This window comes from Rutidosis leptorrhynchoides, chromosome 3 (genome assembly GCF_046630445.1).
Source record: "Rutidosis leptorrhynchoides isolate AG116_Rl617_1_P2 chromosome 3, CSIRO_AGI_Rlap_v1, whole genome shotgun sequence".
In the NCBI taxonomy this organism is placed as follows: Eukaryota; Viridiplantae; Streptophyta; class Magnoliopsida; order Asterales; family Asteraceae; genus Rutidosis; species Rutidosis leptorrhynchoides.
This window is the reverse complement of record NC_092335.1, coordinates 450,250,956-450,273,854: the sequence shown is the minus strand read 5'-3', so window position 1 is coordinate 450,273,854 and position 22,899 is coordinate 450,250,956. Positions and strand designations below refer to the sequence as shown.

Here is a 22,899-nt window from a genome sequence, read left to right as displayed (position 1 = left end):
TGTGTGAGAATCATCCCCCATTAATTTTGAAATTATGCTCGGATGTTATTTTAAGATGACTGTACCACCAGCACGTATGCAAAAAGGAAAGGTAAAAGAAAAAAGAATTCTATATTTATTGATACGTCCCTTATATCGGAACCCATTGAAATGGTATTTTTACACGTATACTTCTCCTTATGTCACTCATTGCTTGTGAACTATAATTTTCTTACACGGAGTTGTAGTTGTGGAATACTCCGTATATTTTTTAACATATATAATTGAGAGCAGCGTGTCTTTCTTTCTAATATTTCAATCAAGGATTTTATTAATACATGCTCTTTGACCACTTCTTACGCAATAGCGGACAATCTTACAGTATACAACAATAAATTCGTTGTTTGACAGGGCCTTTACATCCAATTGTGGGCTCTTGTCTACTTTTTCGTTGTGGTAGTTGTGGGTCGGACCACGATATTTACAACGGAGAAGGACGAATTGATTGGTCAAAACTTTATTTATTTGTTCATTTATTTATTTATTAACTCAATATCAATAATATTTTACCACATCACTCGCAACACCACAACACAACATTTACCATAACGTCCCCTTCATTCCACAATAAAGTCACATTATCAAACACTCTCACAACTCCAAAACACCACATCATTTATCTGTACCGTAGAGAATGATCTTAGCAAAACCATTTAATTTTAATTAATTAATTACACAGTTAGAATTAAAATCATTTAATTATTTGTGTACCCTAGCTACTTTGCTTTTGCTCAAACAATAAACCAAAATACAAGTTATTGAGTAAACATATAACTAGTTCAATAATGTATCAAAGATTAGATGACAAGTAGTTATAAATACCATACAAGTTGCAAGTCACCAAACTAAAACAAACAAATTCGGACTCAACAAAACAGTCCTTAAGCTACTTGGTTAAATCAGCAAAAGAAATCAACTTTCACTTGATTAACAAAAGAAATCAACAAAACAGTCCTTAAGCTACTTGGTTAACAAAAGAAATCAGCATTTGTGTTAAATCTTTAGCCTTTTCACTTGATGGATTAAACAAATGAAAGCAATGACCTTCACCTTCATTCTCCACTAACTCAACTTTCCCTTCCCACTTACTTTTTCTCAAAGTCTCATTATATTCCACCCCTCTTGGTTTCAAGCTGTCTTTTTCAGCTACTATTATCAATACCCTTGGGCAAGCCATTTTATCAAGGTCCGAATCCGAACCTGGATTAAGTTTCGGGTCATCAGTTGACCCGGAGCTACCCGGGTACAGATACTGGATCAGCTTATCAGGCTCTTCTTGAGAAAAATACGGGTGAATGGCAATCAACGCACGGATACCTAAGCCGATTTTATGAACACCGGCTTGGACCGCAACGTAGTGGGCTAAATTCGCCCCAGCACTCTCACCGACTAAAATGACCCGACTCGTGTCAACATACTCGTTGATCCACGGGTCGGGTCCTGACCCATTTGCATGGGCCGCGATCCAGTTAAACGCGGCCCAACAATCGTGGTAGGCTGTCGGTAGAGAGTGTTCCGGGGCGAGTCTGTACCCCACCGCGATAGTGACCGACGGAATTTGTGAAACGAATGGTGTTAGGAAGCCTTGTGTGATGATATTAATCGGCGATCCAATACAAAACCCGCCTCCATGGATGTAAACTATGAGTGGGAGATTTCGCGGTGGATCGGTTGGGTCGATTTTCGGGAGGAAAATTCGAGATTTGACGTCGATTTCGGTAGAAATAACGATGTCTTTGGATTGTACTCCGGTGATGGGATCGGTTGACGGTGGTAGGCGGGGCGTTGTGAGAAGGCGTTCGACCCGACCGTCAGTGTATACGCGTAAAAATGGTGCGAATTCGTGAGCGATTTCGGTTGTTGAAGCCATTGATGGGAGAGTAGTACGAGTGAAGAAAAATGCGGGTATGAATAAATAGGAGGGAAAAAGTTTAGTTGGTTATAAATAATTGAATGATAGTTGGTGAGGTGTGATAATTATGTGGGTGGAAAAGTAGTTGTAACAAAATAATGATCAAACCTACCAGTAAAATCTTTACATTGTTGCATGTAGAACTATAATTTGTCATTGTCATATTTTGTTCTCGCATTCGATTGCTTTTTCGAAGATCATTTCTTAATGGTTTGTGTGGGTCAAGACGCATGAAGACGTAAGGTTTTGGATGGCTCAATAGTTTCTCTTTGTTTACTTTTTGCTGATTATATTCAAGGAGTTGGAGTGCACTCGCGTTATGACAGATGACGTTAGCTAAATTTAGCAATGAGATAAATTGAAATGGTAAAAAAAATACCTAATGTTACAAAAAGAAAAAAATAATAACAATCACAATCTCTATCTTTATCTTTACTCTTTATTATCATTATTTATTAATTATTAATAACCATAGACATAGTGAAATGAAATATGTTTTTCAGTGTCAACCATCAATCTAGCAAGGTCGGCAAGCCCTTTTAAGTTCAAAAATCTATCATCTCGACGCACAACCTCATAGTATACATCAAGTTCACGCTTTAGATGATCCCTTTCTGTTTGATTAAAATCCATAGGATACATCTCACTCAACTTCATTAACTTAGATGCATCAAACATATAAAACGAATTACGCGGGCTTAAAGCCGCCATATTAGTAAGCAATTCGGTGCTTACCTCACTAAAGCGATCACCAAATTCTAGAATTATCATATCCAGAACTGTATTAAAAATGTTAACCTTGAAGTAATGTTGATTGGTAATATTCGTCTTTCGATTTCTTGAAACAACATATACTTCATCCATGTTCAACATTTCAAGACCATACTTTTGACAAAATGCATTTACTTCCTTCAATAACCCATCAAACCCATTCTCTCTAAAGTTTTGCAGTGAAATTCTCGTTCCTTGCACCAACGAAACCGCTTCTAGAATATTTTGATCCTTTCTTTGAAGAGCTTGTGACAATACATTTGTAAGACCTAAAATGTGCAACATCAAGTGCAAATAGAACACAAAATTAAAGGTTTCAAAATAGGTTAAAATACCGGATGCCTGACGCCGACTTAAAGCATTATCATCTTTTTCTTTAACATATTGAAGAACGTTAACAACTTCTGTAAACAACTTTTTCAAACTTAACATTGTTTTGTGATGAGAACCCCATCTTGTATCTCCCGCTCTTACAAGAGAACGTACTTGATTTTTCCCCGTTCCTGTCTCAATTTCACCACTAGCAATTTCTTCTTCTAATCTATCTTTCTGAGCATCTCGAATCATATCATTTCGTTTACACGAGGCAGAAACCACGCTTACTATAACATGTAACGACCCGACCAAAACCGTTATTGACGGCGCCGTTAACTTAGGTCCCGTTGCGTGGTCGTAGTCCCTATATGAGACTCGTTTGACCAAAATTATGTCGCATTCATTTGAAAGGTACAAGACTTGCAAGTTTAGTTTACAAAAGTCATAAAGTATAAATGAAATAACTTGCGACATAATTAGTTAAAAAAAACACAGTTGCTATAAATAGCGTAAGTATGTAAACAAAAGTTTGAATCCAAAAGTGCTATCCCTAGCGTATGCATGCATGGTTGACTCCAATCAAGTAATCAAAGAGTGCGGAAGCATGTATCAAGTAGCCAAGTATGAACCTGAGAAAACATGTAGAAAACTGTCAACGAAAAACGTTGGTGAGATCATAAATGTATTTGTGAAAGTATGTTTTTGAATCACAAGGTTTAGTATCAAGGCGTATACATCTCTAAAGATGTGTTTGTAAACCATAAGATTTAGTATAAAGTGAATATCAAGCGTATACATCCCAAAAGATGTTGTCTGTATCACGAGCACCCAATTACCAAAACTTAACTGAATCTTCCCTCTGAATTTTGAATATAGTGTTAGAACATACACTATGCACGTTGAAATTATATTTCATCCACTAACGGTAGCGAACCGTCTGAATGAGGGTTCGTTAAACCCGTATGGCCACACAACATAATCACTCGCTTACACTTACACCCTGCAAGTGGAACTAATGATAATTGGATTGAGGACTTTTGTTCTAACTCGTCTGTATCTTTGCTCTTGTATTCGCATTTGTATCCAAAGTATGAAAGTATAAACCGTATAAATGTATATAAAGTATATGTTTCTCAGCCCACGATTTAAAAGTATAAAAGTATTTGCAAAGGTGGGACTATGATCTCACCTCGAGTGCACGAGTATAAAAGTACTTCACAAAGTAACGTATGCATGAAAGTTGCTTAGCCTTGACCTAAACAAGTAAGTTGTATCAATTAACCGGTTACGATACAAGGTCGGGTGAAATGTGTTCAATTAGTCCTATGGCTCGTTACGACTCGATTAAATATAAAATGTGAATCAATTTGTCAAGTTTCATACAAGAATCACGTATAAAAGCATGTCAGAACGATTGCATAAAAGTTTGGTTAAGTTTGACTAAAAGTCAAACTTGGTCAAAGTCAACGAAAAAGTCAACGCGTTCGGGTCGGGTCCCGAACTATTTTTCTATGCTAAATATTCATATACAAGTATATTAAAACAAGTTTCATGTGAATCGGAGGTCGGTAGCTAGTCAAACATTTCGCGTGAAATGCGACAAAGTGAGCAGAATCTGGCCAGGCGATTCTGCGCGCCGCGCGGGGATGTGGCGCGCCGCGCCACTACCTGGGCAGAGAATTCTGGTCAGTTTTTCCAAGTGTGCACGAACCAAAACCTTTTCCAACCCAATTCTTGACCCGCAAACACTTATAATGCCTATCATATATCGTCGAAAAGGTATTTTGACGAGGAATACAACTAACCACATATCATCAATCAAAAACATCATTTACAATAACCGAAAACTCGTCAATTGATCAAGAAAGGTTTATTTTCAAAGTTTCAAGTTCGTAAAACGTATTTTATGATTCGGGAACTTTTAACATACAAATGATATGCCGTTTTGTAGGTAATAACGCATACATTGCAACTAGACGCATATTCCAAGTTTCAATAAACATTTACTACGTCAAAACCACTAGCCACGTTATCGTTTCAAAATCAATTTCGACACAAATGAGACTTATGATTCACTAATCAAACGCTAGCATACATCACACCATTTCGAAGCTATTTACGCATACAATTTTAACTAGTTAACTAGCATACATTCAAACAAGTGTCTTAACTAGCATTCAACCGCATCAAGTTCCTACCAAAACGATAATCGATTCACCAAAAACACATTTCACGTTATTGAGCTAGTTTATCATCATCCAACATATCAAAACGAAGCTAATGAAGTAACTAACACTTTTAACACATACACTTTATCTTATAACATCATTTGAGCAACCAAAACTCAAGATTAAGCTAGACCCATTTGGGTGTTCATGTCATATTTTCAAAACACGAAGAACGAGCATACAAATTACATACACGACATCCCTACGAGCCATAGACACTAATTAACCACTTGACAAGTCCAAAAACGAATTTAACAAGTTAGGGTTTCATGAGAACTTCTTACCCCATGCCATGAGACTAGTATCAAATCGAAGAGGATGAAACGAGGATTCCAAAAGTACAATTTGTTTTGATGTTTGCTTCTCCAATCGGATTTAGATGATGATTTTGTGATGTTGGTGTTTATGTTCATAAAAGAGAAGTAGAGAGAAAAAGAGGAAGAGGTGTTGGTGGAAATGAATGGAGGAGGTGAAGTGGTTGACTAGTTGACCTAGTCACCACTTTGCCCACTTGTCAACTTAAGTCCCTCATGTTTGTAGTCGGGTGCGGGAATTAACCAAACGAAATATTTTAAAAAAAACGCTCGAGTAGACGAGTGATGTTATAATTAAATAACGAGAATATTATAAACGTTAGTCAACGGAAATTGGGAATTTAAATAGCGAAAGATATTATTTTTAAAAAAAAGACGGTGTTAAAAATAAATTTAACGGAAAAACGCGGGATGTTACATTATCCACAACTCAAAAGAAATTTCGTCCCGAAATTTAGTTGGAAGTAGTAGTTGTTGAATCTTCCTCGAGATTTTGTGTTGCCAATTCTACGAATGAAGGAGAAGTACGTTCTAGGGTATTTCAACGAACTTCGACGGTCGGGATTTTTACGTTGGATTGAAGTTTGGTTTCACGATTCATGGTTTCAACCGGTCCTCCTAGGAATGAAGTTTATCGTCGATAGTAAGCTTATCGAAAAGGAATGACAAGTTCTTGTTTCGCCAAACACGTCTTTGAGTTGATACATCGAATGTAGGATAAACGGAGACCCAAAATGAGTCGGAAAAGTCTAAACGGCTAGCGACGGGTCCAAAACACCCCAAGAATTTAAAGGATCAAAATATCGCAGATTTAGCTTCCTACGTTTTCCCGAAACGGATTGCACCTTTCCAAGGTGCGACTCTTAACGCGACGCGGTTTCCCACGTGGAATTTGAAATGTTTACGTCTAACATTGGCGTAGCTCTTGGTGATTACGAGTCGCGTAGGGTTTTACCTGAATATGAATAAATTTTCTCGGTTGCTCATGAATAAACTCGGCCCCGGTGAATTGATCATCGTTTACTTTGTTCGACAAAAGAGAATGACGTTTCCGGTCACATGTGGTTTCAAAAGGTGTGACGTTAAGAATCGAATGATAACTATCGTGGTAAGAGATTCTGGTTAAAGGCAAGACTTTTCTCAAGTGGTTTGAAGTTGGTAACACAAATTCGTATTACGGTTTCCAAGGTTTGAATCGTATGTTTGTTCGGTCCGTCGGGTTTTGGATGGTACGCGGTACTCATGTCTAAACGTGGTCCCGAGGCTTTTTGTAAGGCACTCCGAAATCTAGAAATGAAACGAGGATCTCGATCCGAAACGAGGTACATCTCTTTAAGGTGTATTTGAAAGAGTTTGTTAGGACAAGTTTCTCAAGAAAATTCGCGTCGCGGAAGATTTATCGGTTTTCAAATACGTTCGTCGAGACTATTCACCCTCGAGGCGAATACTAGTATAACGTGAAGAGTCTCTCTCCATTGAGAATTTAAAATAAAAGATTTCCTGAACCAGAATTACGAGTGTAAGGCGAGAGAAGTTTCCGCCTCGATGCGAGCATAACGAGTAAATTGTAGTTAGTCAATAAGACTGTGCGAGGACGAGATAGTATACACGTGTAACATACGGTTGAAGTCGAAAGGAATCGGTAATTCATTCGGAAGCATAAGTATAGTTCGACAAAAATCGAAGGTGTGTCCCCGGTATGGTTGTTATCAATATTCTCGGAGTTTTCAGATGCCCAACATGAATAGATGAAGTCATGTACATGGCTCATGGTGGTGTTTAGGTTGATCGAGTCTAACCACCATCACGTGTCACTAGAACTTTGGTATGTCTTACCGTAATATAACCACGTTGATCGAGTGTCGTTATATTACGCTAACTCATACCTCCATTCCCACATCACTCTATAGATTCAAGTTCGTGTAATCGTGAAGTTTAAAATAAACAAAGTGTAACGACGTCTCTAACGTGACTCGTATTGAATCGAAAGAATTAGTGCAACTATAAAGAAGCGTTCCCCGAGGGAAGTGTATAAATGATTGTTCACGTCAATGTGGTTCGAGTCAGACAATAAGGTATTCAGGTATGAAAAGAGTAACGAGTCATGATAACGAGTAGCACGCAACCGTAGTGATAAATGTTGATGACGATACTCACCTAGAGTAGTGATGGTAGTAACACCAAAAAGTAGATAGTAAGAAACAACAGTGGGAAACCGATAGTAAGTTGAAACGGTGGCAAATAACAATCCGGGAGACAGAGTTCCCGAACAAGTGTGACCAATGAAGTCGTTGTCATCCTTACGCGCATGAATCTTGAATTTACGTGTGTTACCAGAAAGTGGCGGAATACGAGTTCGTATGATGAAGGTTGGGTACCATTAAAAAGTTTGCCTAAGAATGATTCAAGTATAATGCACAAGTAGTCAAGTAAGTGCTATCTATAGCAAATGTATGTCAGAATGCAAATGCTAACTATCCGGTTGTAGTCTAGACTCACTAATGCGTCCTAACGACTCTGTTAGACACACTAATGCACGTCCTAGTTCCCTACAACCAACGCTCTGATACCACTTGTAACGACCCGACCAAAACCGTTATTGACGGCGCCGTTAACTTAGGTCCCGTTGCGTGGTCGTAGTCCCTATATGAGACTCGTTTGACCAAAATTATGTCGCATTCATTTGAAAGGTACAAGACTTGCAAGTTTAGTTTACAAAAGTCATAAAGTATAAATGAAATAACTTGCGACATAATTAGTTAAAAAAAACACAGTTGCTATAAATAGCGTAAGTATGTAAACAAAAGTTTGAATCCAAAAGTGCTATCCCTAGCGTATGCATGCATGGTTGACTCCAATCAAGTAATCAAAGAGTGCGGAAGCATGTATCAAGTAGCCAAGTATGAACCTGAGAAAACATGTAGAAAACTGTCAACGAAAAACGTTGGTGAGATCATAAATGTATTTGTGAAAGTATGTTTTTGAATCACAAGGTTTAGTATCAAGGCGTATACATCTCTAAAGATGTGTTTGTAAACCATAAGATTTAGTATAAAGTGAATATCAAGCGTATACATCCCAAAAGATGTTGTCTGTATCACGAGCACCCAATTACCAAAACTTAACTGAATCTTCCCTCTGAATTTTGAATATAGTGTTAGAACATACACTATGCACGTTGAAATTATATTTCATCCACTAACGGTAGCGAACCGTCTGAATGAGGGTTCGTTAAACCCGTATGGCCACACAACATAATCACTCGCTTACACTTACACCCTGCAAGTGGAACTAATGATAATTGGATTGAGGACTTTTGTTCTAACTCGTCTGTATCTTTGCTCTTGTATTCGCATTTGTATCCAAAGTATGAAAGTATAAACCGTATAAATGTATATAAAGTATATGTTTCTCAGCCCACGATTTAAAAGTATAAAAGTATTTGCAAAGGTGGGACTATGATCTCACCTCGAGTGCACGAGTATAAAAGTACTTCACAAAGTAACGTATGCATGAAAGTTGCTTAGCCTTGACCTAAACAAGTAAGTTGTATCAATTAACCGGTTACGATACAAGGTCGGGTGAAATGTGTTCAATTAGTCCTATGGCTCGTTACGACTCGATTAAATATAAAATGTGAATCAATTTGTCAAGTTTCATACAAGAATCACGTATAAAAGCATGTCAGAACGATTGCATAAAAGTTTGGTTAAGTTTGACTAAAAGTCAAACTTGGTCAAAGTCAACGAAAAAGTCAACGCGTTCGGGTCGGGTCCCGAACTATTTTTCTATGCTAAATATTCATATACAAGTATATTAAAACAAGTTTCATGTGAATCGGAGGTCGGTAGCTAGTCAAACATTTCGCGTGAAATGCGACAAAGTGAGCAGAATCTGGCCAGGCGATTCTGCGCGCCGCGCGGGGATGTGGCGCGCCGCGCCACTACCTGGGCAGAGAATTCTGGTCAGTTTTTCCAAGTGTGCACGAACCAAAACCTTTTCCAACCCAATTCTTGACCCGCAAACACTTATAATGCCTATCATATATCGTCGAAAAGGTATTTTGGCGAGGAATACAACTAACCACATATCATCAATCAAAAACATCATTTACAATAACCGAAAACTCGTCAATTGATCAAGAAAGGTTTATTTTCAAAGTTTCAAGTTCGTAAAACGTATTTTATGATTCGGGAACTTTTAACATACAAATGATATGCCGTTTTGTAGGTAATAACGCATACATTGCAACTAGACGCATATTCCAAGTTTCAATAAACATTTACTACGTCAAAACCACTAGCCACGTTATCGTTTCAAAATCAATTTCGACACAAATGAGACTTATGATTCACTAATCAAACGCTAGCATACATCACACCATTTCGAAGCTATTTACGCATACAATTTTAACTAGTTAACTAGCATACATTCAAACAAGTGTCTTAACTAGCATTCAACCGCATCAAGTTCCTACCAAAACGATAATCGATTCACCAAAAACACATTTCACGTTATTGAGCTAGTTTATCATCATCCAACATATCAAAACGAAGCTAATGAAGTAACTAACACTTTTAACACATACACTTTATCTTATAACATCATTTGAGCAACCAAAACTCAAGATTAAGCTAGACCCATTTGGGTGTTCATGTCATATTTTCAAAACACGAAGAACGAGCATACAAATTACATACACGACATCCCTACGAGCCATAGACACTAATTAACCACTTGACAAGTCCAAAAACGAATTTAACAAGTTAGGGTTTCATGAGAACTTCTTACCCCATGCCATGAGACTAGTATCAAATCGAAGAGGATGAAACGAGGATTCCAAAAGTACAATTTGTTTTGATGTTTGCTTCTCCAATCGGATTTAGATGATGATTTTGTGATGTTGGTGTTTATGTTCATAAAAGAGAAGTAGAGAGAAAAAGAGGAAGAGGTGTTGGTGGAAATGAATGGAGGAGGTGAAGTGGTTGACTAGTTGACCTAGTCACCACTTTAACCACTTGTCAACTTAAGTCCCTCATGTTTGTAGTCGGGTGCGGGAATTAACCAAACGAAATATTTTAAAAAAAACGCTCGAGTAGACGAGTGATGTTATAATTAAATAACGAGAATATTATAAACGTTAGTCAACGGAAATTGGGAATTTAAATAGCGAAAGATATTATTTTAAAAAAAAAAAGACGGTGTTAAAAATAAATTTAACGGAAAAACGCGGGATGTTACATAACAACCCTCACTTTTCCATTCTGAATTTACTAATTTACCCTTAGGGTTTCTTTGTCTGATCCTGTATACTGTCACTAGGGTTGTTACTGAGATATTTAATGCTCGTAAAATATAAACCTAAACCCTAACCATAATTCATGACATAAAACCCTAAACATTTATTAATATTATAAGCTTAACCCTAATTAGTAATCAATACTATAAACCTTAATTATTCAAAACCCTAACCCTAAATAGTAACTCATTATATAAACCCTAATTTAAAAAAAAAGTATTTAAGTACATGAAGTATTAATAATATGTATATATATGAAACCTATATTAACTTTGTTAATAATGAAAGTGTTACATAATTAACTTAGTAAAAAAAATAATAAAAAAATAAGTAATGTGTCACAACTATAGATAATAAAAACTATAAGTTGATAATTTAAAAATAAAAGTTTAATATTGTTAATTACCAAAAATATAAATAAATATGTATAAAATTCGTAATTAATAATTAAATAAAAAATAAAAGTGGAATCTTAAAAATTCTAGAATAATCCTAATCTTATCTATAAAAAAAAATTATATATATATATATATATATATATATATATATATATATGCTTATCTAAAAGTCACGGCTAAAAAAAAAGGAAAGTACTTGTTTAGCTTTTCTAGGAAGATAAAATTTAAATATTTGACCATGTGTTTTTTTTAACAAACTTAAAAATCTATCCACCAAAAACTCGGCATCTATGCTGCATTTTTTTATTTTTATTTAATTTATTTTGACAAGTTCTATCCTATAAATACTAGTACATACATATTTTTTTTAAAACACTTATCACTTATTCTCTCAAGAAAAAGACGTATCAAGTTGGAGGTATCTCTCATCCATCAAATTTTTTTTTTTCGGTCTTATATTTTAGTTTTTTTTTTTTTTTTTGTGCCGAGTATTTTTTTTTCCTGTTTTAAATTCGTAACAAATTGGAACACCAAATTAAGATTAACAAGAGTATACTACAATTAGTATTGTATTATGAAATGTATTAAAATTATTTTTTTAATTAAATATTCGGAGTTTATTTAAATACAATTTAAAAAAATGAATTTTGGATATATACGATTGAATATTCAGAATTAAATTCGAAATAATTATAAAAATAATTGCTACAGGTTTTATAATTATAATATGATGTATTAGTAATCAAAAATAATTTTTGTGAAATTTGGGAATATTTAATTCGAATTAATAAAAATATATTGTATTATATGTATCGAATAACATGCAAAAATTAAAATTAATTGTTATAAATACTTATAATTTGTTATGATAATTTTTACAGATGTTATAAGAAATATAAAAATTATTGGATGAGAAAAATTATTTAAGATAACATTTTATACATTTATTCAATAATTAGTTGTTTTAAATTGATTAAATAAGTAAAAACGAATTTAATTTAGGTACAAATATTCATATCAGTTATTTTTGCTTAGAAATTATTTGTAACAGTAGTAGTACTTCTAAAAATAATTATAATAAATTTTGTAATATTAATTATATTTAAATACGAATTAAGTAGTAATTAAACACAAAAACTATGTGAAATTCATAATAAATATTAAACATAAATAAAAATAATTATAAATTTTTTTCTGATATTATTATACTTAGATAAAGCTGCGAAAATTATTAAAAATTATATGTACGTCGATCTAGTAATTAAATAGAAATTGTTTGTGTTTAATTGTAAACCGAGAAGGAAAAGAAAAAGAAATACAAAATAATTACCAAAGTGTATTAAATCTGTTAATATAAATTTTTTATATAATCATTAGGATGTATAGGTACTGTAAAAATTATAAAAATTTATTTTAAATTAATTTATCTTATTTATTCAATTATAAGCCTAATTTAATGGTTAAATGAGAAGATAATATTAAATAAATAATATATTTATATAAAATTCGTATTTATAATTTTTTTAATATATTTTCAGAATATAGAACCTATAAAAAAATATAAAATTTTTAATTAGGTCGAATTAATAACTAATAACTAATTAACCTTGATTAAAATGAATCGAATATGTATATATAAAGAAAATACGAAAGAAATATAAAAATGAGCTATATTTATATTTATAAAATTTTACACAGTTTATAATACTTGAATAAACTTATAAAAATTTTATTTATATTTATTTGGTATTTATTGTAATTAAAAACGAATTTAAGGAAATAAATAATAAGTATAATGTTAATAATATAAGTTAATAATAATAATACATTATTAATAAATACTTATATTATAACTTATTAAAATACATTAGTTATTATATAATAATTAAAAGTTAATAATAATAAATAATACTAACCATAGTAATACATTAATAATGAATAATTATAATGTAACTATTAATACTTTATTATAAGTATGATTTTAAAAATGAATAATAAGTCATTAATAAATAAGTATAATATAACTTATAATATAATAATATGACTTAAACCTAAAGTGAAGGTTAATCAAAAGATAACATACAAGTCATGAGAATTTCACCGCTACTTACGGTCGTAAGTGAATGATGTCTAGGTTGCCATTTATGGGTAAGCTTGTGGATCTCGAATGCCATGACTTAGATTCTGGTCAAGAGTCCTGGGCTCCCGGTTACATCTGGTCATTCCTGACTTATTTGATAGCAACGAAGTTTGAGTAAAGTTGTACAACATCTTAAGAAAGATTATAACCCGAACTTCCTAAATTTCGAAACTTACTATAAATGGAAACTTTCCAAAAATTGTAACTTTTCGAAAATAGAACTCTTTTAGAAAACCATTATCATTAGTATAGTTACTATACTTATGTCTATTAGACAATATCTGATCGTGCATTCTATCTCTAGGTTGAGATCTCGATCACGTTCGTCCGTTCAATCCTCTCATTTGTGGAATATCTCTTCTGTGCTATTTAAGGTGATTTCATAGCCCCATTTTCTTTTACTGTTTTTATATATATTGGGGTGAGACACATGCTATCTTTTAAATGTTTTACATGTTAGACACAAGTACAAAATCTTAAAATGCCATGTTATATGCTTAAGTCATATTAAATTCCCCTTAGAGTAATATCGTTAATTGCAATGTTTAGTGAGCTTACTTATTATGAATAGTGCTGTTGAGGGTACCGCCTCTGTCCATTAACCTATGGTTGTGGACACATAATAATGATTTGGGGCCAGAAAGAGCCTTGGGGTTACCGTTTAGTCTCGATATTACAATTCGGCATATATTTTAAAGATTGATATGATGAATGTCAGTCTATTTTATTAAAATCTTGTGGTCTTAACAATTCATGAATAATTATAAACCTATGATATCACTCAACCTTTGTGTTGACTTTTTAAAGCGTGTTCTGTCTCAGGTAATTAAGGTGCTGATAATGTGGATTGCTAGCTTTACATGGAGTCTGCATAATATCATCATTTATTTTAGTTTCATTTAATACATTGTTATTTCAATGTAAAGACAATATTTACTTTCGCTGCAAATAAAGAAGTTTACTTTTATGAAATGTCTCATATAGAGTCGTTCTCGTTTATGTACAATACTTGTTTTGATATAATTGGTCACAAATATCCCCGGCCCTATTTGGGGGTGTGACAGAATGGAATCAGAGCCATGTTGAGTATAGAGAACCAGGATTGCATTTTATGTGTGCCTTATACAAATAGGTACCTTAGCAATGTAGGACTATACCTCTCCTTGACTTTAGTGCTTTTAATTGACACATTTAAGTGGTATCTGCTTATACTTACACCCTTTATTTTTTTTAGAATGTCGAGCCAGTCAGGAAACTCAGTTAACTCTCCTAAGTACTCTCCAGCTACTCCACCACACTCCAATGACTCCGCAGACTCTGCTGATTCACTAAAGTATAAGCCAATGAGTACTCCTGAGTGGGAAGCTTACAAAAGTCTCCCAAACTACGACAGTGACTTCTCAGACTATGAGCCTGAAGAAGAGCCCACTCCTAAGGAGGCATCTATAAAAAGAAAGCAACCAGAAACTTTTACTGCTGATGAAGCCGGTCCATCAAAATGGGCTAGCTCACCATTCTGTAATAACATGGAGCATGTGCTGAACAAATGTGATCTCATAAACCTTCAGCGTAGTAATGAAAAGTGTAAGAAAGCTTTACGTCGCCATGTTGCTCGAATTGAAGTGCGTTTAAACAGTTTGGAGAAAGAGAACAAGGTCTTGAAAGAGATCGTAATAGACTCCTTTGCTACTCAAACTGAGAGACTAGAGAAGCTTGTTCAAAATAACTTGAAGAGGTTGAGAGAAGAGATCTTGAAGGTAAAGGCTGATGAGGAACGTGGTACACGATGGGGAAAACAGTCCATGGCTTATTTGGAAAAGGACATGGAAGCTAAAATGAAAGTGGAGAGAACCCGTGTCGATAATCGGTTTGCTATGATGGACTACCATCTCAACGTGCTCAGAGGCAGGGTTGATAACTTCTATAACAACCTTGAGTACCTTGATGATAAGCAGAAGGAAAAGAATGAAAAAGTGGAGAAGTTCATGAAAGATGCCCAAAACACTCTCAAGGACAAAAAGAAGAAGGGTCCCGATCCTAAGTAGGAGTCATGTCTACTAGGATATCTATCCATGTTTTTCCATTCCTTAGTTATTAATTTTAAATTCATAGTTGATTATAACGGCTTTGCCCGGGTATTTCCCTTTTTCAGTTCAGTGTAATAAAGAGGATTTTCCTCTAGAACTTATTAATAAAAGTTGTTATGTGTTTTAATGACTTTCCTTGAATTTATTAGTACAAGTGTTATATGAACTTAATGATCACCTGTCATAAAATGTTTTGACGTTACTGAAATGTCCCGTTCTTATTGATTAAAAACATTCCATATTAATTGATTTCGTTGCGAGGTTTTGACCTCTATATGAGACGTTTTTCAAAGACTGCATTCATTTTTAAAACAAACCATAACCTTTATTTCATAAATAAAGGTTTAAAAAGCTTTACGTAGATTATCAAATAATGATAATCTAAAATATCCTGTTTACACACGACCATTACATAATGGTTTACAATACAAATATGTTACATCGAAATCAGTTTCTTGAATGCAGTTTTTACACAATATCATACAAACATGGACTCCAAATCTTGTCCTTATTTTAGTATGCAACAGCGGAAGCTCTTAATATTCACCTGAGAATAAACATGCTTTAAAAGTCAACAAAAATGTTGGTGAGTTATAGGTTTAACCTATATATATCAAATCGTAACAATAGACCACAAGGTTTCATATTTCAATACACATCCCATACATAGAGATAAAAATCATTCATATGGTGAACACCTGGTAACCGACATTAACAAGATGCATATATAAGAATATCCCCATCATTCCGGGATCCTCCATCGGACATGATATAAATTTCGAAGTACTAAAGCATCCGGTACTTTAGATGGGGCTTGTTGGGCCCGATAGATCTATCTTTAGGATTCGCGTCAATTAGGGTGTCTGTTCCCTAATTCTTAGATTACCAGACTTAATAAAAAGGGGCATATTCGATTTCGATAATTCAACCATAGAAAGTAGTTTCACTTACTTGTGTCTATTTTGTAAATCATTTATAAAACCTGCATGTATTCTCATCCCAAAAATATTAGATTTTAAAAGTGAGACTATAACTCACTTTCACAGATTTTTACTTCGTCGAGAAGTAAGACTTGGCCACTGTTGATTCACGAACCTATAACAATATATACATATATATTAAAGTATGTTCAAAATATATTTACAACACTTTTAATATATTTTGATGTTTTAAGTTTATTAAGTCAGCTGTCCTCGTTAGTAACCTACAACTAGTTGTCCACAGTTAGATGTACAGAAATAAATCGATAAATATTATCTTGAATCAATCCACGACCCAGTGTATACATATCTCAGTATTGATCACAACTCAAACTATATATATTTTGGAATCAACCTCAACCCTGTATAGCTAACTCCAACATTCACATATAGAGTGTCTATGGTTGTTCCGAAATATATATAGATGTGTCGACATGATAGGTCGAAACATTGTATACGTGTCTATGGTATCTCAAGATTACATAATATACAATACAAGTTGATTAAGTTATGGTTGGAATAGATTTGTTACCAATTTTCACGTAGCTAAAATGAGAAAAATTATCCAATCTTGTTTTACCCATAACTTCTTCATTTTAAATCCGTTTTGAGTGAATCAAATTGCTATGGTTTCATATTGAACTCTATTTTATGAATCTAAACAGAAAAAGTATAGGTTTATAGTCGGAAGAATAAGTTACAAGTCATTTTTTGTAAAGGTAGTCATTTCAATCGAAAGAACGATGTCTAGATGACCATTTTAGAAAACATACTTCCACTTTGAGTTTAACCATAATTTTTGGATATAGTTTCATGTTCATAATAAAAATCATTTTCTCAGAATAACAACTTTTAAATCAAAGTTTATCATAGTTTTTAATTAACTAACCCAAAACAGCCCGCGGTGTTACTACGACGGCGTAAATCCGGTTTTACGGTGTTTTTCGTGTTTCCAGGTTTTAAATCATTAAGTTAGCATATCATATAGATATAGAACATGTGTTTAGTTAATTTTAAAAGTCAAGTTAGAAGGATTAACTTTTGTTTGCGAACAAGTTTAGAATTAACTAAACTATGTTCTAGTGATTACGAGTTTAAACCTTCGAATAAGATAGTTTTATATATATGAATCGAATGATGTTATGAATATCATTACTACCTCAAGTTTAGTAGGTAAACCTACTGGAAGTGACAAGAAATGATCTAGCTTCAAAGGATCTTGGATGGCTTGAAAGTTCTTGAAGTAGGATCATGACACAAAAACAAGTTCAAGTAAGATTTTTACTCGAATTAAGATAGTTTATAGTTATAGAAATTGAATCAAAGTTTGAATATGAATATTACCTTAAATAAGAAAGATAACCTACTGTATATAACAAAGGTTTCTTGATCTTAGATGATTACTTGGAATGGATTAGAAAGCTTGGAAGTAAATTAGTAAACTTGAAGGGATTTTTGAAGTGTTCTTGAAGTGTTCTTCCTATGATGATTATAGCTTGATTCTTGAAGTGATTTTTGATGAAGATGATTATTAACTACTGGAAAAATACGTTCATAATAGTGTGGGTGTGTTGAGAGAGAATTAGAAAGAGAATTGGAAGTGAAATGGAGTGAATGATGAGTGGTAATTGGTGAGTGGTGAGTGGGGTTAAAAGGAGTTCTAGTTAGTTGACTAGCTCATGGTAGAAGTTAAAATTGATTAGTCATACATGACATAATCAAGAGTGGAATCCCATGCTAGTTCCTATTGGTATATACCCATAGTAAGTACGTTTTGAAGCTGTGTATAATACGGGTAAAAATACGACTAGAATTCTTGATGAAAGAAAAGAATGGGAAAGTAACTGTAACCATTTTCGTTAAGTATGAGTGTTTTGATATATGTCTTGAAGTCTTCCAAAAGAATTTTAATACATCTAAATACACTACATGTATATACATTTTAACTGAGTCGTTAAGTCATCGTTAGTCGTTACATGTAAGTGTTGTTTTGAAACCTTTAAGTTAACGATCTCAATTAATGTTGTTAACCCATTGTTTATTATATCTAATGAGATGTTAAATTATTATATTATCATGATATTATGATATATTAATATATCTTAATATGATATATATACATTTAAATGTCGTTACAACGATAATCGTTACATATATGTCTCGTTTCGAAATCCTTAAGTTAGTAGTCTTGTTTATATGTATATAACTCATTGTTAATATACTTATGGAGATACTTACTTATCATAATCTCATGTTAACCATATGTATATCCATATATATATCGTCATGTCGTTTTTACAAGTTTTAACGTTCGTGAATCGCCGGTCAACTTGGGTGGTCAATTGTCTATATGAAACATTTTTCAATTAATCAAGTCTTAACAAGTTTGATTGCTTAACATGTTGGAAACATTTAATCATGTAAATATCAATCTCAATTAATATATATAAACATGGAAAAGTTCGGGTCACTACAGTACCTACCCGTTAAATAAATTTCGTCCCGAAATTTTAAGCTGTTGAAGGTGTTGACGAATCTTCTGGAAATAGATGCGGGTATTTCTTCTTCATCTGATCTTCACGCTCCCAGGTGAACTCGGGTCCTCTACAAGCATTCCAATGAACCTTAACAATTGGTATCTTGTTTTGCTTAAGTCTTTTAACCTCACGATCCATTATTTCGACGGGTTCTTCGATGAATTGGAGTTTTTCGTTGATTTGGATTTCATCTAATGGAATAGTGAGATCTTCTTTAGCAAAACATTTCTTCAAGTTCGAGACGTGGAAAGTGTTATGTACAGCCGCGAGTTGTTGAGGTAACTCAAGTCGGTAAGCTACTGGTCCGACACGATCAATAATCTTGAATGGTCCAATATACCTTGGATTTAATTTCCCTTGTTTACCAAATCGAACAACACCTTTCCAAGGTGCAACTTTAAGCATGACCATCTCTCCAATTTAAAATTCTATATCTTTTCTTTTAATGTCAGCGTAGCTCTTTTGTCGACTTTGGGTGGTTTTCAACCGTTGTTGAATTTGGATGATCTTCTCGGTAGTTTCTTGTATAATCTCCAGACCCGTAATCTGTCTATCCCCCAATTCACTCCAACAAATCGGAGACCTGCACTTTCTACCATAAAGTGCTTCAAACGGCGCCATCTCAATGCTTGAATGGTAGCAGTTGTTGTAGGAAAATTCTGCTAACGGTAGATGTCGATCCCAACTGTTTTCAAAATCAATAACACATGCTCGTAGCATGTCTTCAAGCGTTTGTATCGTACTTTCGCTCTGCCCATCAGTTTGTGGATGATAGGCAGTACTCATGTCTAGACGAGTTCCTAATGCTTGCTGTAATGTCTGCCAGAATCTTGAAATAAATCTGCCATCCCTATCAGAGATAATAGAGATTGGTATTCCATGTCTGGAGACGACTTCCTTCAAATACAGTCGTGCTAACTTCTCCATCTTGTCATCTTCTCTTATTGGCAGGAAGTGTGCTGATTTGGTGAGACGATCAACTATTACCCAAATAATATCAAAACCACTTGCAGTCCTTGGCAGTTTAGTGATGAAATCCATGGTAATGTTTTCCCATTTCCATTTCGGGATTTCGGGTTGTTGAAGTAGACCTGATGGTTTCTGATGCTCAGCTTTGACCTTAGAACACGTCAAACATTCTCCTACGTATTTAGCAACATCTGCTTTCATACCCGGCCACCAAAAATGTTTCTTGAGATCCTTGTACATCTTCCCCGTTCCAGGATGTATTGAGTATCTGGTTTTATGAGCTTCTCTAAGTACCATTTCTCTCATATCTCCAAATTTTGGTACCCAAATTCTTTCAGCCCTATACCGGGTTCCGTCTTCCCGAATATTAAGATGCTTCTCCGATACTTTGGGTATTTCATCCTTTAAATTTCCCTTTTTTAAAACTCCTTATTGCGCCTCCTTTATTTGAGTAGTAAGGTTATTATGAATCATTATATTCATAGATTTTACTCGAATGGGTTCTCTGTCCTTCCTGCTCAAGGCATCGGCTACCACATTTGCCTTCCCCGGGTGGTAACGAATCTCAAAGTCGTAATCATTCAACAATTCAATCCACCTACGCTGCCTCATATTCAGTTGTTTCTGATTAAATATGTGTTGAAGACTTTTGTGGTCGGTATATATAATACTTTTGACCCCATAAAAGTAGTGCCTCCAAGTCTTTAATGCAAAAACAACCGCGCCTAATTCCAAATCATGCGTTGTATAATTTTGTTCGTGAATCTTCAATTGTCTAGACGCATAAGCAATCACCTTCGTTCGTTGCATTAATACACAACCGAGACCTTGCTTTGATGCGTCACAATAAATCACAAAATCATCATTCCCTTCAGGCAATGACAATATAGGTGCGGTAGTTAGCTTTTTCTTCAATAACTGAAACGCTTTCTCTTGTTCATCATTCCATTCAAATTTCTTCCCTTTATGCATTAATGCAGTCAAGGGTTTTGCTATTCTGGAAAAGTCTTGGATGAACCTTCTGTAGTAACCAGCTAGTCCTAAAAACTGGCGTATGTGTTTCGGAGTTTTTGGGGTTTCCCACTTTTCAACAGTTTCTATCTTTGCCGGATCCACCTTAATACCTTTTTTGTTCACTATGTGACCTAGGAATTGAACTTCTTCCAACCAAAATGCACACTTTGAAAACTTAGCGTACAATTCTTCCTTCCTCAATACTTCTAACACCTTTCTCAAATGTTCACCGTGTTCTTGGTCATTCTTTGAGTAAATAAGTATGTCATCAATGAAAACAATGACAAACTTGTCAAGGTATGGTCCACACACTCGGTTCATAAGGTCCATGAACACAGCTGGTGCATTAGTTAAATCAAATGGCATGACCATAAACTCGTAATGACCGTAACGTGTTCTGAAAGCAGTCTTTGGAATATCATCTTCTTTCACCCGCATTTGATGATACCCGGAACGTAAGTCAATCTTTGAATAAACAGACGAGCCTTGTAGTTGATCAAATAAGTCATCGATTCTCGGTAGTGGGTAGCGGTTCTTAATGGTAAGTTTGTTCAACTCTCGGTAGTCGATACACAACCTGAATGTACCATCTTTCTTCTTGACAAACAAAACAGGAGCTCCCCACGGTGATGTGCTTGGTCGAATGAAACCACGCTCTAAAAGTTCTTGTAATTGGCTTTGCAGTTCTTTCATCTCGCTGGGTGCGAGTCTGTAAGGAGCACGAGCTATTGGTGCAGCTCCTGGTACAAGATCTATTTGAAATTCAACGGATCGATGTGGGGGTAATCCCGGTAATTCTTTCGGAAATACATCGGGAAATTCTTTTGCAATGGGAACATCATTGATGCTCTTTTCTTCAGTTTGTACTTTTTCGACGTGTGCTAGAACAGCATAGCAACCTTTTCTTATTAGTTTTTGTGCCTTCAAATTACTAATAAGATGTAGCTTCGTGTTGCCCTTTTCTCCGTACACCATTAAGGGTTTTCCTTTTTCTCGTATAATGCGAATTGCATTTTTGTAACAAACGATCTCTGCTTTCACTTCTTTCAATCAGTCCATACCGATTATCACATCAAAACTCCCTAACTCTACTGGTATCAAATCAATCTTAAATGTTTCGCTAACCAGTTTAATTTCTCGATTCTGACATATATTATCTGCTGAAATTAATTTACCATTTTCTAATTCGAGTAAAAATTTACTATCTAAAGGCGTCAATGGACAACTTAATTTAGCACAAAAATCTCTACTCATATAGCTTCTATCCGCACCCGAATCAAATAAAACGTAAGCAGATTTATTGTCAATAAGAAACGTACCCGTAACAAGCTCCGGGTCTTCCTGTGCCTCTGCCGCATTAATATTGAAAACTCTTCCGCGGCCTTGTACATTCATGTTCTCCTGGTTCGGGCAATTTCTAATAATGTGGCCTGATTTTCCACATTTATAACAAACTACATTGGCATAACTTGCTCCGACACTACTTGCTCTGCCATTACTCGTTCCGACACCATTTGTTCCTTTCGTTCTATTAACCCCTGGTCCGTAGACCTCACACTTCGCCGCGCTATGACCATTTCTTTTACACTTGTTGCAAAATTTGGTGCAGAACCCCGAGTGATACTTTTCACACCTTTGGCATAGCTGCTTCTGATTGTTGTTGTTGTTGCGGTTATTATTGTTGTTGGGATGATTGTTGTAGTTGCTGTTGTTGTTGTTGTTGTTGTTGTTATTGTTGTTGTTGGGCCGTTTGTTGTAGTTGCGATTGATGTTGCGATTGTTGGGATAATTGTTGCGATTATTGTTGTAATTGCTGTTGTTGTTGTATTGGTGATTCTTATCACCGTTTTCCTCCCACTTTCTTTTGACTTGCTTCACATTGGCCTCTTCAGCAGT

The 22,899-nt window shown here is 34.6% G+C and overlaps 1 protein-coding gene and 1 pseudogene across 1 annotated transcript; both read right to left on the bottom strand.

Annotated features, from left to right (window-relative positions):
* Window positions 1-990: 990 nt before the first annotated feature.
* On the bottom strand, window positions 991-1,951 carry LOC139897966 (probable carboxylesterase 5). The gene has a single exon (XM_071880682.1). It carries the CDS (start codon window positions 1,907-1,909, stop codon window positions 995-997), a length of 915 nt encoding a protein of 304 aa, XP_071736783.1. The 5' UTR covers window positions 1,910-1,951; the 3' UTR covers window positions 991-994.
* A 462-nt stretch (window positions 1,952-2,413) lies between these two features.
* The window catches only part of LOC139901545 (uncharacterized), a 35,815-nt pseudogene continuing 15,329 nt past the window's right edge, over window positions 2,414-22,899 (bottom strand).

Excerpts from the sequence above, each read along its gene's own strand:
- LOC139897966 (XM_071880682.1), bottom strand. The coding sequence starts at position 1,909 with ATGGCTTCAACAACCGAAATCGCTCACGAATTCGCACCATTTTTACGC.